Source organism: Phocoena sinus, chromosome 14 (assembly GCF_008692025.1).
Source record: "Phocoena sinus isolate mPhoSin1 chromosome 14, mPhoSin1.pri, whole genome shotgun sequence".
Classification (NCBI taxonomy): Eukaryota; Metazoa; Chordata; class Mammalia; order Artiodactyla; family Phocoenidae; genus Phocoena; species Phocoena sinus.
Window position 1 is genome coordinate 73,423,657 of NC_045776.1, and position 14,824 is coordinate 73,438,480.

General features: G+C 40.5%; 2 protein-coding genes across 4 annotated transcripts in view; one reads left to right on the forward strand and one right to left on the reverse strand.

Annotated features, from left to right (window-relative positions):
• The window catches only part of BICDL1 (BICD family like cargo adaptor 1), a 99,840-nt gene that overhangs the window by 43,914 nt on the left and 41,102 nt on the right, over positions 1 to 14,824 (reverse strand). The window lies entirely within an intron of this gene.
• On the forward strand, positions 8,475 to 9,065 carry LOC116738834 (aurora kinase A-interacting protein-like). The gene has a single exon (XM_032602659.1). The coding sequence runs from the start codon at positions 8,514 to 8,516 to the stop codon at positions 9,063 to 9,065; it is 552 nt and encodes a 183-aa protein (XP_032458550.1). The 5' UTR covers positions 8,475 to 8,513.

The following is a 14,824-nucleotide window of genomic DNA, read 5'->3' on the forward strand; positions in this document are numbered from 1 at the left end:
TCTATAAACCTCACAGGAGTCTTTCTTTTATAAGGTCATTACTGATTGATAGGAAATAGATTTGAATGAAATCCTTTTTGGAGCTTGTCATTAAGTAGGCACCCCCGGAAGTATATATATGGAAGTAGGCTTTAAATTCAGATTTATTTGGGACTTCCCTGGTGGCCCAGTGGTTAAGAATCCGCCTTTCAATGCAGGGGACGTGGGTTCAATCCCTGGTCAGGGAACTAAGATCCTACATGCCACCGCGGGGCAACTAAGCCCACACTCTAGAGCCCATGCACCACAACCAGAGAGCCCTTGTGCCACAACTACTGAGCCCACACGCTCTGGAACCCACATGCCACAACTAGAGAGAAGCCTGCGTGCTGCAATGAAAGATCCCGCATGCTGCAACTAAGACCCGATGCAGCTAAATAAATAAATATTTAAATTCACATGTATTTTATACTGAAGAGAAGCCCATGTTCTTTTAGTTTGGGTTGAATGCAACAAACTAAATCTGAGGAAAAGAAAGATAATGAATATTTATTAAGCACTCCATTTCCAAGCACTGCTCTAGGTAACATGTTATTTCATTTTATCTTAACAATGCTATAGGATATGTCCTGTTAACCTGTTTTAAGGATGAAGAAAGTGAAGCTAAGTGAGATTAAGTCACATAGTTGAGGTCACTTAATCAGTAAATGATAGAGCTAGTATTCAAATGTAGGTCTGATCTGAAAGCCAATGAAAATGCCACTCTACAACCACACCCACAGGAAAAGACTCCTCACACCTACCTCTGGTTAGGTTTACCAGCAACAACCAGACCTCCAGTGGGCACTTCTTCCTGAATGCTTTCAGACAGCTTTTGTAATTTATCTCCAGCCCTGACCTCTTCCCTAACTTCAGGCTCCTCTATCTAACTGCCTACTCAACACATCCAGTTGGATAGCTGATAGCATCTCAAACTCAATGTATATGAAAACCGAACTCCTCGTTCTAGGGCCCTCCACCCCAACACGCTTTACCTGCATCTTCCCTTTCTCAGGAGATGGCAACTCCATTCTTAGAAGTTTTAGGCCCACATAAAGGAATTATCAGATTCCTTTTTTTTTCCCTGCTACCCACCACATCCAATCCATCTACAAATCCTGTGGGCTGTACCTTTGAAATTTACCTCAGAGGGTTGTTATGAGCATGAATGAGTTGATGTTTATAAAGCTGTTAGAACAGTGCTTGGCATAAGCATTATGAGTATTTATGAAGCAAAAGAAATATCTATCATCCTACCGCTACTCTCTGTCTCCACTTTTCCACCCTAGGTCTGGCCAGTATCATCGTTCACCTAGACTACTGACTGCAGTAAGTCATCACCTAAGTGGTCTCCCCCTGCTTCCAGCCTTGCGTGTCCTCCTAGAGTCTACTCTCCAAACAGCAGAGCAATTCTTTAAAAACCCAAGTCATATCATGTCACTGTTCAAAACAATCTAGAGATTTTCCATCTTACTCAGAATAAAATATAACAAAGTCCTTATCATGGCTCATAAGACTCTAAAAGATTCCTGCCCTCACCCCCCCTCATCTCTGATCTGCTCTTTTATCCACTGTGTTCTCTCTGTTCCATTCATCCTGGCCTCCCTGCTGTCCTCAGCCCTGTCGAGCATACTCTTTATCACCATCCGTGCATTTGCTATCTCGCTGCCTGGAACGCTCGCTCTTCCCTTAGATATTCACAAGGCCTGTTCCCTCACTCACTCGTGTCTCTTCCCAAATGTCATCTCATCAGAGAGGCCTTCTTTGTTCACCTGACCCCTACATGTGTCAATCTCTAGTACCCCCGTTTAATTTTAATCTAGAGCACTTATCACACCTGATACTTAGCTTGTTAATTGAGTTATTGCTTCTCTCTCTGCCCCTGACGTCAGTTCCAAAAGGGCAGGGGCAGGGCCTTTATTTCGTTTGTCACCGTAACCCCAATACTCAGAACTGTGCCAGGCACATAGTAGACAAATTTGTTGAATACAGGGAAAACGTGTATATATTCATTCATTTTCAACTTACAGTTGTCTATAACATACTCCTAAAATGTCACAGAGAACAAAACAAATTCTATAAAATACCCCATATTACAGGATGAGTTCAGTTTTCAGTAGGAAAATTTTATTTTTAAACATTAAGAATTTTATTTTTAAATCTTTCATTTGAGTAAAACTGACAGAAGATGAGTCAAGCCAGTTTTACCTTTGTACCTAATTACTTACCAGTAGTCACAAAACTCTATCAATAGTTACAAAAATATCTATAACTGGGATATAAAAGCCTTTTCCCCCCCTCAGATTTACCTTATTGGTTATGTCCATTTTGCAAAAACTATTCGAACAGAATTCAAGCATAATGATATTCCCTTATGGAAAAAATCCATGGCAAGATTTTTTTCTTAAAAATGTCTCCCACAGGGGCTGCCCTGGTGGCACAGTGGTTGAGAGTCCGCCTGTTGATGCAGGGGACACGGGTTCATGCCCCAGTCCGGGAAGATCCCACATGCTGTGGAGCGGCTGGGCCCGTGAGCCATGGCCACTGAGCCTGTGCGTCCGGAGCCCACAACAGTGAGAGGCCTGCGTACCGCAAAAAAAAAAAATTTCCCACTAAATGTTCAAACATGGAAATGTGGAAGAACAGGGTTTAGATTTTGGAGACAGCAGCTAAGTGGCTGGGTGATCTCCTATGGGACATCCTACAAGTAAATTTGGGCATTTGTTGATGAAAATACTTCTCACAACTTGCCTTACTAAGATTATATATCATCTGATGGTTGCCATGGAAATAGCAATAATGCTGACAAGGTTTGGCTCCATAGGGTTTTACCACTGGGTGCAGAATTACTTTCTGTGACATCACTGGGGAAGCAATACAGATACTATGTGGGGATAAAAGCTGCTGAGACTTAAGTAGGGGAGCCCAAACTCTTCCTCCAAATCAGAGCCAATCCATTCCTCACCCTGATAATACCTATACTTCATCATCTAAGCTCTGATCCTCTTTAAACCCTACATCCTCCACAGAGCCTAATAAACCCTAGCTCTCAGTTCTTGCTTCTGTCTCTCAATTCATATTTTTAAAATGGCTTTCATATCATAATTTAATTATCTAATGATAGCATCTTACATGGTTCCCCAGATGCAAACTGAATGAACAATCCCTGAGTGCCTATCCTGCACCAGGTACCAGTGCTAAGTGCTGTCACGTGAATTATTTCCTGAAGTCCTCATAATGATACCTGTTAGGCAGGTATTAGTAACACACTATTTAGATGAGGAAACTGAACTTTGGAGAGGTTAAGTTACTTTCCCAGTATAACAAGTTATTTCCTCAAAACAATCACTAGCGTTTGACTATAGGCTCCTCAAGGAAAGGGTGGATCACCTCTTGCCACTTCTCCAGGATTCAGAAAGGGCTTGGCTCACAACAGGCAATCAGTTGACAAAAAATGACTTAAAGAAAACCAACAGTGAAAAAAATAAGAACTATGCTTGGTACAAGCAAGTGGGGAGGCAAAGACTGCTGGGACTTTTGTTTGTTTTTGTTTTAAGAAATCAAACATACTGAAAGACTTCTAATGATGTCCATTTACTATTTTGAAAAAAATATTAATTAAAAGATATTATATAAAGCTCTAACTATGAACATACTGTTTGGTCATGATCAGTTGTGAGATATGTTGCAAGTCATTTGTTATTACTAACAGAGTAATGAAGTAAATATTTCATTTCTTCAGAAAATTTCAATAGTCACAAATTCAAAATGTTCACTCGCTATATTTTCTTGACTAGAAGAGAAAAGGTATTGTATTATAGTTAGAGCTAGCTCTCTGGACAAATTAAACATGTGTCTTGATGGAAAAAAGGTTAAGAACCAAAAAGTATTGGGACAGGGATCACCTGTCTCGGGACTCCATTCCTAACTGGGTGAACATAAGCAATTCATGTAAGCAATCTGGCCTCGGTTTCCTCACACCTTCAAACACATGGGACAAACTAACTCTACCCACAGCCAAACCACCCTTCAGGGGCAATTAGACATTACTTTGTGTTCTGAGTTGGCATCTGTTCTATCTTCTTGTTTCTCCAAAATGGTGAGGGAGCAAGAGGAGCTTACTGCTTCTGCAAACTGCCTAGTGTGTTGACTTCGTGAAGACGAAACCCATAAGCCTTGAAGTTGACTCAGTTGTCTCCTGAGAAAAATGGAAGGTCAAAGGATGAGTCTCTTTTTAAAAATTCAGATTAAGAAAAACAGAGGGGCTTCCCCGGTGGTGCAATGGTTAAGAATCCGCCTGCCAATGCAGGGGACACGGGTTCGAGCCCTGGTCCGGGAAGATCCCACATGCCGCAGAGCAACTAAGCCCGTGTGCCACAACTACTGAGCCTGCACTCTAGAGCCCGTGAGCCACAACTACTGAAGCCCGTGCACTCTAGAGCCTCTGGTCTGCAACAAGAGAAGCCACTGCAATGAGAAGCCCGCGCACCACAACAAAGAGTAGCTCCAGCTTGCCACAACTAGAGAAAGCCCGTGCACAGCAACGAAGACCCAACACAGCCAAAAATAATCAAAATAAATAAATTAAAAAATAAATAAACACACCTAAACTTTAAAAAAAAAAAGTAAGTTGTTCCAAGTGAATGTCCACTTCTCAGGAAGAGTTAAGAGATTAAAAGCATCTCTCACTTTCTCAGCAATTAAGTACATAATGAAAACCCATTTACGACTTCTCCAATGTGTTGGAAAATTGATTAGTTAATGCCTGCGAAGGCTTTCAAGTATAAAGTGCTATCTCACTGCTAAGCACCATTCTATTTAAACTTGTTTCTGCTTCCTTTCTGTCACCTCCCGTCTTATCTGGGATGCGATGGTGGAGATTATTAATTAACTGCAGTCTTATAAACCTGAAATTTCTCGGGAGCAAGGAAGCTTAAAAAGATAGAAATGAAAATTTGCGCACTTTCAGACAGAGGCTCATTTAAATGTCAGAATAATTATTCCAAACCAAAAAGAATCCAAACAACCTGCCACCTCACAGCTCCTAGGTAGAGGAGAAGGTGCTGTAAAAATCAAAATGATCATTCATTAATAGACCTAACATATTAAGAGGAAGAGCAAAAAGCAACAATTCCAAATAACATGGTAATCCAATACTATTCCAACACACAGTTATTGAACATCCACCACAGGCAAGGAAAGATGTTAGGCACTGACTAGGACGCAGCCCTGCTTTCAAGGAAGGACATGAAACAGGTAAATGAACACACGCATTTTACATCTGCTAAAGTGAAAGCAACAACATAGAAGCATGCATATTAAAACATTCAATTGATAGAACTTAAGTTCTGGAAAGTGAATCCTCAAAGCATACTGAATCAATGTCTTTATTTATACATTTGATCATGGATAATTGCTACTTCTATACAATGAGAATCAACAGTTCTAAGCTTTCCCGCCAATCAGCCATAATTACTACATAAACCCAAATGAATGGGTATTAGGAAGCATGAAAGAAGTACATTTCCAGATGGACCTAGAGTTTATCATAGTAAGTGAAAAAAGTCAGACAGAGAAAGACAAATATTATATGACGTCAATTATACGTTGAATCTAAAGAATAGTTCAAATGAAATTATTTATAAAACAAAAACAGGGACCTCCCTGGTGGTCCAGTGGTAAAGAATCCGCCTCCCAGTGCAGGGGACATGGGTTTGATCCCGGGTTGGGGAACTAAGATCCCACATGCCGCAGGGCAACTAAGCCTGAACGCCTCAACTATAGAGCCCGTGTGCCGCAAACTACAGAGCCCATGCGTTCTGGAGCCTGTGTACCACAACTAGAAAGAGAAAACCTTCATGCCACAACTAGAGAGAAGCCCGCACACCATAAAGAGCCTGTGCGCTGCAATGAAATATCCTGCATGCCTCAACGAAGGTCTCACCTGCTGCAACTAAGACCCAATGCAGCCAAAAAACAAAAACAAAAACAAAAACAAAAAAAGCCAAAAACAGACTCACAGACATAGAAAACAAATTTATGGTTACCAAAGGGGAAGTGGAGGAGGGGGGAGGGAGGGATACATTAGAAAGAAAAAAAAAGGAAAAGAAATACATTTCTAGATGAATCTGAGGAAGAAAACGAGTCTGATGATCCAATACAAGGAAATTGCTTACTGATTCTATAGTTTGCTGCCACACTAAACAAAGTGTAGCTAGTTTACACTGTAGAAGAATTAAACTAGAATAAAGGCTATCCTTCTGATTATGGAGTAAATCCACAGAAGTCCTGAAATTATCTTCCATGGTTACACTTTCTGATCCATTAATTTTACTGCTAGGAATCTATCTTGAAGAATAATCAGAGAAGGGACTTCACTAGTGTTGCAGCGGTTAAGAATCCACCTACCAATGCAGGGGACATGGGTTCAAGCCCTAGTCTGGGAAGATCCCACATGCTGCGGAGCAACTAAGCCCGTGTGCCACAACTACTGAGCTTGCACTCTAGAGCCTGCGCCACAACTACTGAGCCTATGTGCTGCAACTACTGAAGCCTGTGTGCCTAGAGCCCATGCTCCGCAACAAGAGAAGCCACCGCAATGAGAAGCCCGCACACCGCAACGAAGAGTAGCCCCTGCCAGCCACAAAGGAAAGGACTGATTACCATAAAAGTCTGGAGAGTGGTTCCTCTGGAAGGAGGGGGTGTGCCTGTGGAGGGGCTTGTAAGACCTAGAGCATAGGGGCTCAGTTAAGCCAGGCTGACTCCTGCCCACCAGCAACGGTGAGATAACAAATAAAAAGTTTGCTGATCCCTACATCCCTTCAAAGAAATTGGCATATGAAGCCAAATTCCAGTTTGGGAGTCTCCTGGATGATCTTATATGCCAATCAGAGTCATAAAATCACATGTTATGGTCTCTCCAGGGACCAATGGCCCAGAAACTTCTGTTCAAGCCCAGCACTCCCACTCCAGGGAAGGAGACCCACCACCAGGCTGCAGCTCTCAAACCCCTCTATGTTTAGTTAACTTTAGTATCATGATTTAGTTAAAAATAAGTCCAGTCATGCCTTGATTGTACTTCGCATGTTCCCAAACCTGTACTCATTAAAACACAATTCTTGGTTTGTCAGGTAATCTTATCCATTTGAAATCTTCTTAATCTCATTTTTACAGATAAGATATAATTTATGTTAGTCTAAAACTAATACTGTTTCATTTTCCAATATATGAATACTAAATTATATGAACCAAAACCATATGACCATAGGAATCATAGGAAAGTTACGTGCGAAAATTTAGTTGGTGATATGCTATTTTTATCAAAACGTTCAATGACCACAAAGGATGAGAAATTATGTTCCAGTATTTGGTGGTGCTGAAAGCAGAATCCTTCAATATCAATGCCTGAAAACGCTACAGATTACATGTCTTGTCAAAAGCAAGAAAACACAACTGAATAATGGAGGATCTCACATTGTCATCATAAATGTACATCTTCTAGCCAAAAATGTTTGATTTGAATCCAGTAAGCTTTAATATATAACCTCCAGTTAATAGGAAATGCCAGGGAATAGAAGAATGAGCTAAATGTCACTATGAGGAAGCAGCCAGACAAATACAGAAGCTGGAACTTTCTACAGGTCAACTGGCCCAGCTTCTTCAACATGTCAATGAAAAAGAGGAATTGTACTACAATAAATAATACTTAAGGGACCAGATATAATGCAACAAACATAATGCATAGTCCTGGATTGGATTCTGGTTTGCAAACCAAGAGTAAAGTACATCTTTGAAGGTCAATTGGGAAAATGTGAATATGAGCTTGAAATTAGGATAATGAAAAATTACTGCAGTGAAAATAGAGACTCCACTTTTAAAGGGTGCACACAAAATCCCACCTGCTCCAGGACCCAGGGCAGAAGCAGTAATTTGAAAGGAGCCTGGGTCAGACACACTTGCTGATCTTGTAGAGTCTCCCCGAGAAGCAGGAGGCCACTGGAGCTCACCCTAGGGACAAAGACACTGGTGGCAGCCATTTTTGGGAGCTTGCTCTATCATGTGGACACTGGTGTCAGCAAGTACCATTCTGTCCATCAACAGATGAATGTATAAAGAAGATGTGACACACACACACACACACACACACAAACAGGAATATTACTCAGTCATAAAAAAGAATGTAATTTCACCATTTGCAACAACACAGATGAACCTGGAGGGTATTATTTGCAAAGTGACTGACAAGGGATTAATCTCCAAAACATACAAACACCTCATGCAACTCTATGTCAAAAAAACAAAAAACCCGAGCGCGGTGGAATGGTCAGCTGAGTCTCCCGGTTGCGTCTGGGAAGAGTCGGCGTGAGGCCGCGGTGTGCGGGCTCCAGGGACGGCGGAGGCGACCGCCGCTGGCTGGGGCTCAGGGCCTAAGACCCGAGCGTCGACACCACCCGCGCGCTCCGCTGAGTGCCTGGGGCCGCCGCCAAGCACAGACCATGTTCATGGTGCGCCTGACTTCCCAGCTGCTCTGGGCTGTTCCCTGGGCAGGTTGTAGTGGGCCTTGGCCTGTCTGCGAGGTGTTGGGCAGGCATGCCTGCAGGCCTCGCTACAGCATGCAACCAACAGGCCCAAGTGGGGTTGCCTCCCTCCCTGACAGGTGGGTCCACATGGAGCTTGAGGAGATGCTGGTCCCCAGGAAGATGTCTATCAGCCCCCTGGCGAGCTGGCTGACCGTTCGCTACCTCCTGCCCAGACTGGATGCTGGGGCCCCAGGGACTGTGTCTCCAGCCCAAGTCTATGAGTGTCCGCCCAGCCAGGTTGGGGAAGGGGTCGAGCAGGGGGGTAAGGAGGTCTGGGACACACCCCAGATACAGTCCAAAAACTTGTTCAAGATCCGCCGGCAGAAGATGAATCATCACAAGTACCGCAAGCTGGTCAAGAGGACCTGGTTCCTGCGGCAGAAAGTCAGGGAGGGACGCCTGAAACGGAAGCAGATGAGGTTCGAGAGAGACCTGAGGCGCATCTGGCGGAAGGCGGGCCTGAAGTAAGCCCCCGCAGGCTGGCAGACCCCTGAGCTCTACCTGAGGGGCAAATGAGTCTCGTGTGTCCCTCCCCCAGCCCTGTTACTGCTGATGACCCACTGTAATAAATATTTGGAGAACTTAGCCATCAAAAAAAAAACCCCAAAACAACCCAATCAAAAAATGGGCAGAAGATCTAAATAGACATTTCTCCAAAGAAGACACACAGATGGCCAAAAGGCACATGAAAAGATGCTCAACATCACTAATTATCCGAGAAATGCAAATCAAAACTACAATGAGGTATCACCTTACACTGGTCAGAATGGCCATCATCAAAAACTCTACAAACAATAAATGCTGGAGAGGGTGTGGAAAAAAGGGAACCCTCCTACACTGCTGGTGGGAATGTAAAATGGTACAACCACTATGGAGAACAGTATGGAAGTTCCTTAAAAAACTAAAAATAGAACTACCATATGATCCAGCAATCCCACTCCTGGGCATATATCTGGACAAAACCATAATTTGAAAAGATACATTCACCCCAATGTTTACTACAGCACTATTTACAATATCCAAGACATGAATGCAACCTAAATGTCCATCAACAGAGGAATGGATAAAAAAGATGTGGTACATATATACAATAGAATATTACTCAGCCATAAAAAAGAACAAAATAATGCCATTTGCAGCAACATGGATGGACCCAGAGATTATCACACTAAGTGAAGTAAGTCAGACATAGAAAGTCAAATATCATATGATATCACTCATATGTGGAATCTAATTTTTAAAACATGATATAAATGAACTTATTTACAAAACAGAAACAGACTCACAGATTTCAAAAACAAACTCATGGTTACCAAAGGGGAAACGTGGGAGGGAGGGATAAATTAGGAGCTTGGGATTAACATACACACACTACTATATATAAAACAGATAACCAACAAGGACGTAATGTATAGCACAGGGAACTCTACTAAATATTCTGTAATAACCTATATTCATTCTTTTTCAGATTATTTTCCTGTATATGTATATGTATAACTGAACCATTTTGCTGTACATCTGAAATTAACACACCATTGTAAATCAACTACACTCCAATAAAATTTTTTAAAAATTTTTAAAAGAAGATGTGATACACACACACACACACACACACACACACACAGGAATACTATTCAGCCATTAAAGAAAAATGAACTTTTGCCATTTTCAACAACATAGATGAACCTGGAGGGTATTATGCTTAGTGAAATAAAGTCAGAGAAAGACAGATACTGTATGTTATCACTTATACATGGAATCAAAAAAATAAAACAAACTAATGAATATAACAGAACAGAAACAGACTCACAGATATAGAGAACAAACTAGCGGTTCAGTGGGAAGAGGGAGGGGGAGGGGCAGATTAGGGGTAGGGGATAAAGAGCTACAATCTACTATGTAAAAAATAAATAAGCGGGCCTTCCCTGGTGGCACAGTGGTTAAGAATCCGCCTGCCAATGCAGGGGACACGGGTTCGAGCCCTGGTTCAGGATGATCCCACATGCTGTGGAGCAACTAAGCCCGTGCGCCACAGCTACTGAGCCTGCGCTCTAGAGCCCGTGAGCCACAACTACTGAGCCCACGAGCCGCAACTACTGAAGCCCACATGCCTAGAGCCCGTGCTCTGCAACAAGAGAAGCTACCACAATGAGAAGCCCGCAAGCTGCAACGAAGACTAGCCCCCAATCACAACTAGAGAAAGCCCGAGTGCAGCAACAAAGACCCAACGCAGCCAAAAATCAATCAATAAAATTATTTAAAATAAATAAATAAGCTATGAGGATATATTATACAGCACAGGAAATACAGCCCATATTTTATAATAACTTTCAATGGAATATCTAAAAAATTTTGAATCACTATGTGTACACTTAAAACTAATGTAATATTGTAAATCAATTATACCTCAATAAAAAAATAAGTTAAAACAAAATCTCCAAGGCAATGAATAGTAAGTGCTAAGTCAGTGATAATGAGCTCAGAAAATGAAGCAATCATTGCTAGAATGGTGAGGGAAGTCTTCACGAAGGAGCTGAACTGCCAGCTGGTCCTGGAAAAATGGGCAGAATTTGGATAAGCAGAAACTGCCCATTCTTTAACCCATCCGTTAGCCTAAAAGTGACAGGTCTATATGGAGGACAGCCTGGCTAGGCCATGAGATACTGAGACCAAAAGCCCCCCCAAATAAGCAAGCAAGCAAGCAAGCAAGCAAGCAAACAAACCTCCCTTTAAACCCTAATCAGCTGTTTTTGTCATGGCTCATGCCCAGCATGACCCCAGAGCCACACCAGGAAGAGGAGCATCGATTTATTCTGTCCTCATTTTCCTAAAAGATTCCCTCTTCCTGGCTTCTGAGAATGGAATGTTTTGCCTCTGAGAAAGGAATATTCTAACACAGGTATGTGTGGGCCTTCGTATACACGTAATGGATTGAAGGGAAAGTATGGTGGAAGAAATTTTATTTTGAGACTGTCAAGGCAGCAGATACAAAATGCCCTTTGCAAACTGCATAGGGTTCTACCACTTTCATGAATGCACACACTCCAGTCTTCTTTCTTTTTGTGTTTTGATCTGACTCAGTCATTCATATATTCAATAGACGTTTGATAAGCACCTATCATGTGCCTGGCACACAAAGTTACAGACACAAATACAAAAGAAACTGTAAACAAACGCTGAACTCTAGTTAATGGTATACATCCTAAAGTATTAAGGAGTAAAGTATACTGATGTCTCCAACTTCCTTTGAAATGCATCAGAAAATAAGATAGTGATGGATAACTTGATGCCTTGCCTGTAGCTGGTAGTCAGTTCTCAATAAATGTTTGCTGAATTTGTGAAAACCAAAACTAGAAAAATTTAAACACAGTAGATTCTAAGTTCATATCTGGAAGCATATTCTATCTGAGAAATCTGAAATCTGTTCAACTCTAAAGTTTTTGATCCTCTGGGAAATAGGACACCTAGAGACAAACTGGAATTTGTTATGTCCAGACTGCGGATCACTCAGGTGCTGTGGGAAGCAGCAGAGGCAAAAAAGAACTCATGGGACTTCCCTGGTGGTGTAGTGGTTAAGAACCACTCTAACCAGCCAATGCAGGTGACACGGGTTCAATCCCTGGTCCGGGAAGATCCCACATGCCACGGAGCAACTAAGCCCGTGCGCCACAACTACTGAGCCTGCACTCTAGAGCCCACAAGCCACAACTAGAGCCTGCACACCACAACTACTGAAGCCTGCGCACCCTAGAGCCCATGCTCCACAACAAGACAAGCCACTGCAATGAGAAGCCTGTGCACTACAACGAAGAGTAGCTCCCGCTCGCCGCAACTAGAGAAAGCCCGCATGCAGCAACAAAGACCCAATGCGGCAAAAATAAATTAAAAAAAAAAGACACTCGAAAAGATGTATGCACTTCCATGTTCACTGCAGCATATTTACAACAGCCAAGATATGGAAACGACCTAAATGTCCACTGATGAATAAGCAGATAAAGAAAATATGGTGTACATATATACAATGGGATATTATTCAGCCATAAAAATAATGAAGTCTTGCCATCTGCAACAACATGTATAGACGTAGAGGGAATTTGCTAAGTGAAATAAGTCAGACAAAGAAAGACAAATACCATATGATCTCACTTATATGTGGAATCTAAAAAAAGCAAAACCAAAACCAAAAATATACCCAAGCTCATAGATACAGAGAACAGATTGGTAGCTGCCAGAGGCAAGGGTGGGTGAAACAGGTGAAGGAGGTCAAAAGGTACAAATTTCCAGTTATAAAATAAGTCATGGGGATGTAATATACAGCATGTTGACTATAGCTAATAAAAGTTTTTATAAGGAAAAAATTTTCTAACTATGTATGGTCACAGATGTTAACCAGATTTACTGTGGCTATCATTTTACAATATATACAAGTATCAAGTTATTATGTTGTACAACTGAAACTAATATAATGTTATGTGTCAATTATACCTCAATTAAAAAAAAAGGGAGAGAGCAGACATCCTTGCCTTGTTCCTAACCTCAGGAGTCTTTTGCCATTTAAGTATGTTACCTGTAGGTTTTTTGTAAATGACCCTTATCAAAAAGTTCTCTTCAATTCCTAGCCTGCTGAGAGTTTTCATCAGGAATGGATGTTGGATTTGGTCAAATGCTTTGTGTCTGAGATAATCATATGGTCTTTCTCTTTTAGTATGTTAATAGGTGAATTATATTAATTAATATTTGAAGGTTAAATCAACCTTAAATTCCTAGGATAAACCTCACATTTTAAATTTATTTAGACTTTTACGGCCCATAATATGGTCTGTCTTGGTAAGATGTGTACTTGAAAATAATGTACATCCTGCTATTGTTAGGTGGAGTATTCTATCAAGTCTAGGTCTAATCAGACCTGGTTGATAGTTGGTTCAAGTCTCCTATAACCTTATTTTCTGTTTACTTGTTCTATCAGTAATTGAGAGAGATAAATTGAATTGTGAATTTGTCTATTTTTGCTTTCAGTCCTATCGCTTTTTGCTTCATGTATTTTGAAACTCTGTTATTAAAGGCATAAACATTTAGGACTGTTATGTTCTCTTGAGTGACCTCTTCACCATTATGAAATGGGCTTCTCTATTGCTGGTAATATTCTTTGCTCTGGAATGTACTTTATTACATTATTTGATATTAAATAATGTAGCCACTTCAGCTTTCTTTTGACTAGCAATAGTATGGTATAATTTTTCCATCCCTTTATTTTTAACCTATTAGTGCCTTACTTTTTTATCCAATCAGACAGATTCTGCTTTTTAACTGCTGGTGTTTTAACCATTTACATTTAATGTGACCTATTGATAAGTTTAGGTTTGAGTCTATCACCTTCTATTTGTTTTCTATTTGTACTATATGTTCTTCTATTTTTCCTCTCTTTCCGCCTTTAAAAAATTAATGAAATATTTTTATGATTCCATTTTATCTTGTTTGTTGGCTTATTAGCTATAATTCTTTGTTTTATTATTTTAGTGATTGCTTTAGGGTATATGATATTCATTTTAACTTACCACAGTCTACCATTAAGTGTTATCCTTCCACTTCACATACAGTATAATAATTTTATAATAGCATACTTCCATTTCTTCCCTTCTGACCTTTAGGCTATTGTTGTAATGCATTTTATTTTTATAAATGTTATAAACCCCATAATACATTGTTATCATTTTTGTTTAAAAAGTCAATTATGATTTAAAGACATTTCAATAATAAGAAAAAAACTGTATTTACATATAATTACCATTTCTAGCTCTCTCCGTTCTTCTGTGTAGATCCAGATTTCCACCTGGTATCATTTTCCCTTTTGCCTGAAAAACTTCTTTTAGCATTTTTTTACAGTGTAAATCTGCTGATAAGTTATTTTGTATATCTGAAAATGTCTTTCACCTTAACTTACAAAATATATTTTCACTGTGTGTAGAATTCTAGATTGAAAGATTTCTTTTCAGTTCTTTAAACATGTGCTCCATTATATTCCCTCTTACATTATTTTTGATGAGAAATATGATGTCATTCATTTCTTTGTTCCTCTTTATGTACTGTGTCTTTTTCTCTGGTTGCTTTTAAGATTTTCCCTCTATCACCAGTTTTAAGCAATTTGATTATTGTGTGCCTTAGTGTATGTAGCAGTTGGGTCCAACCAGGAGAAAGAAATCACATAGTAGATTAAGAAGGGAAATTTA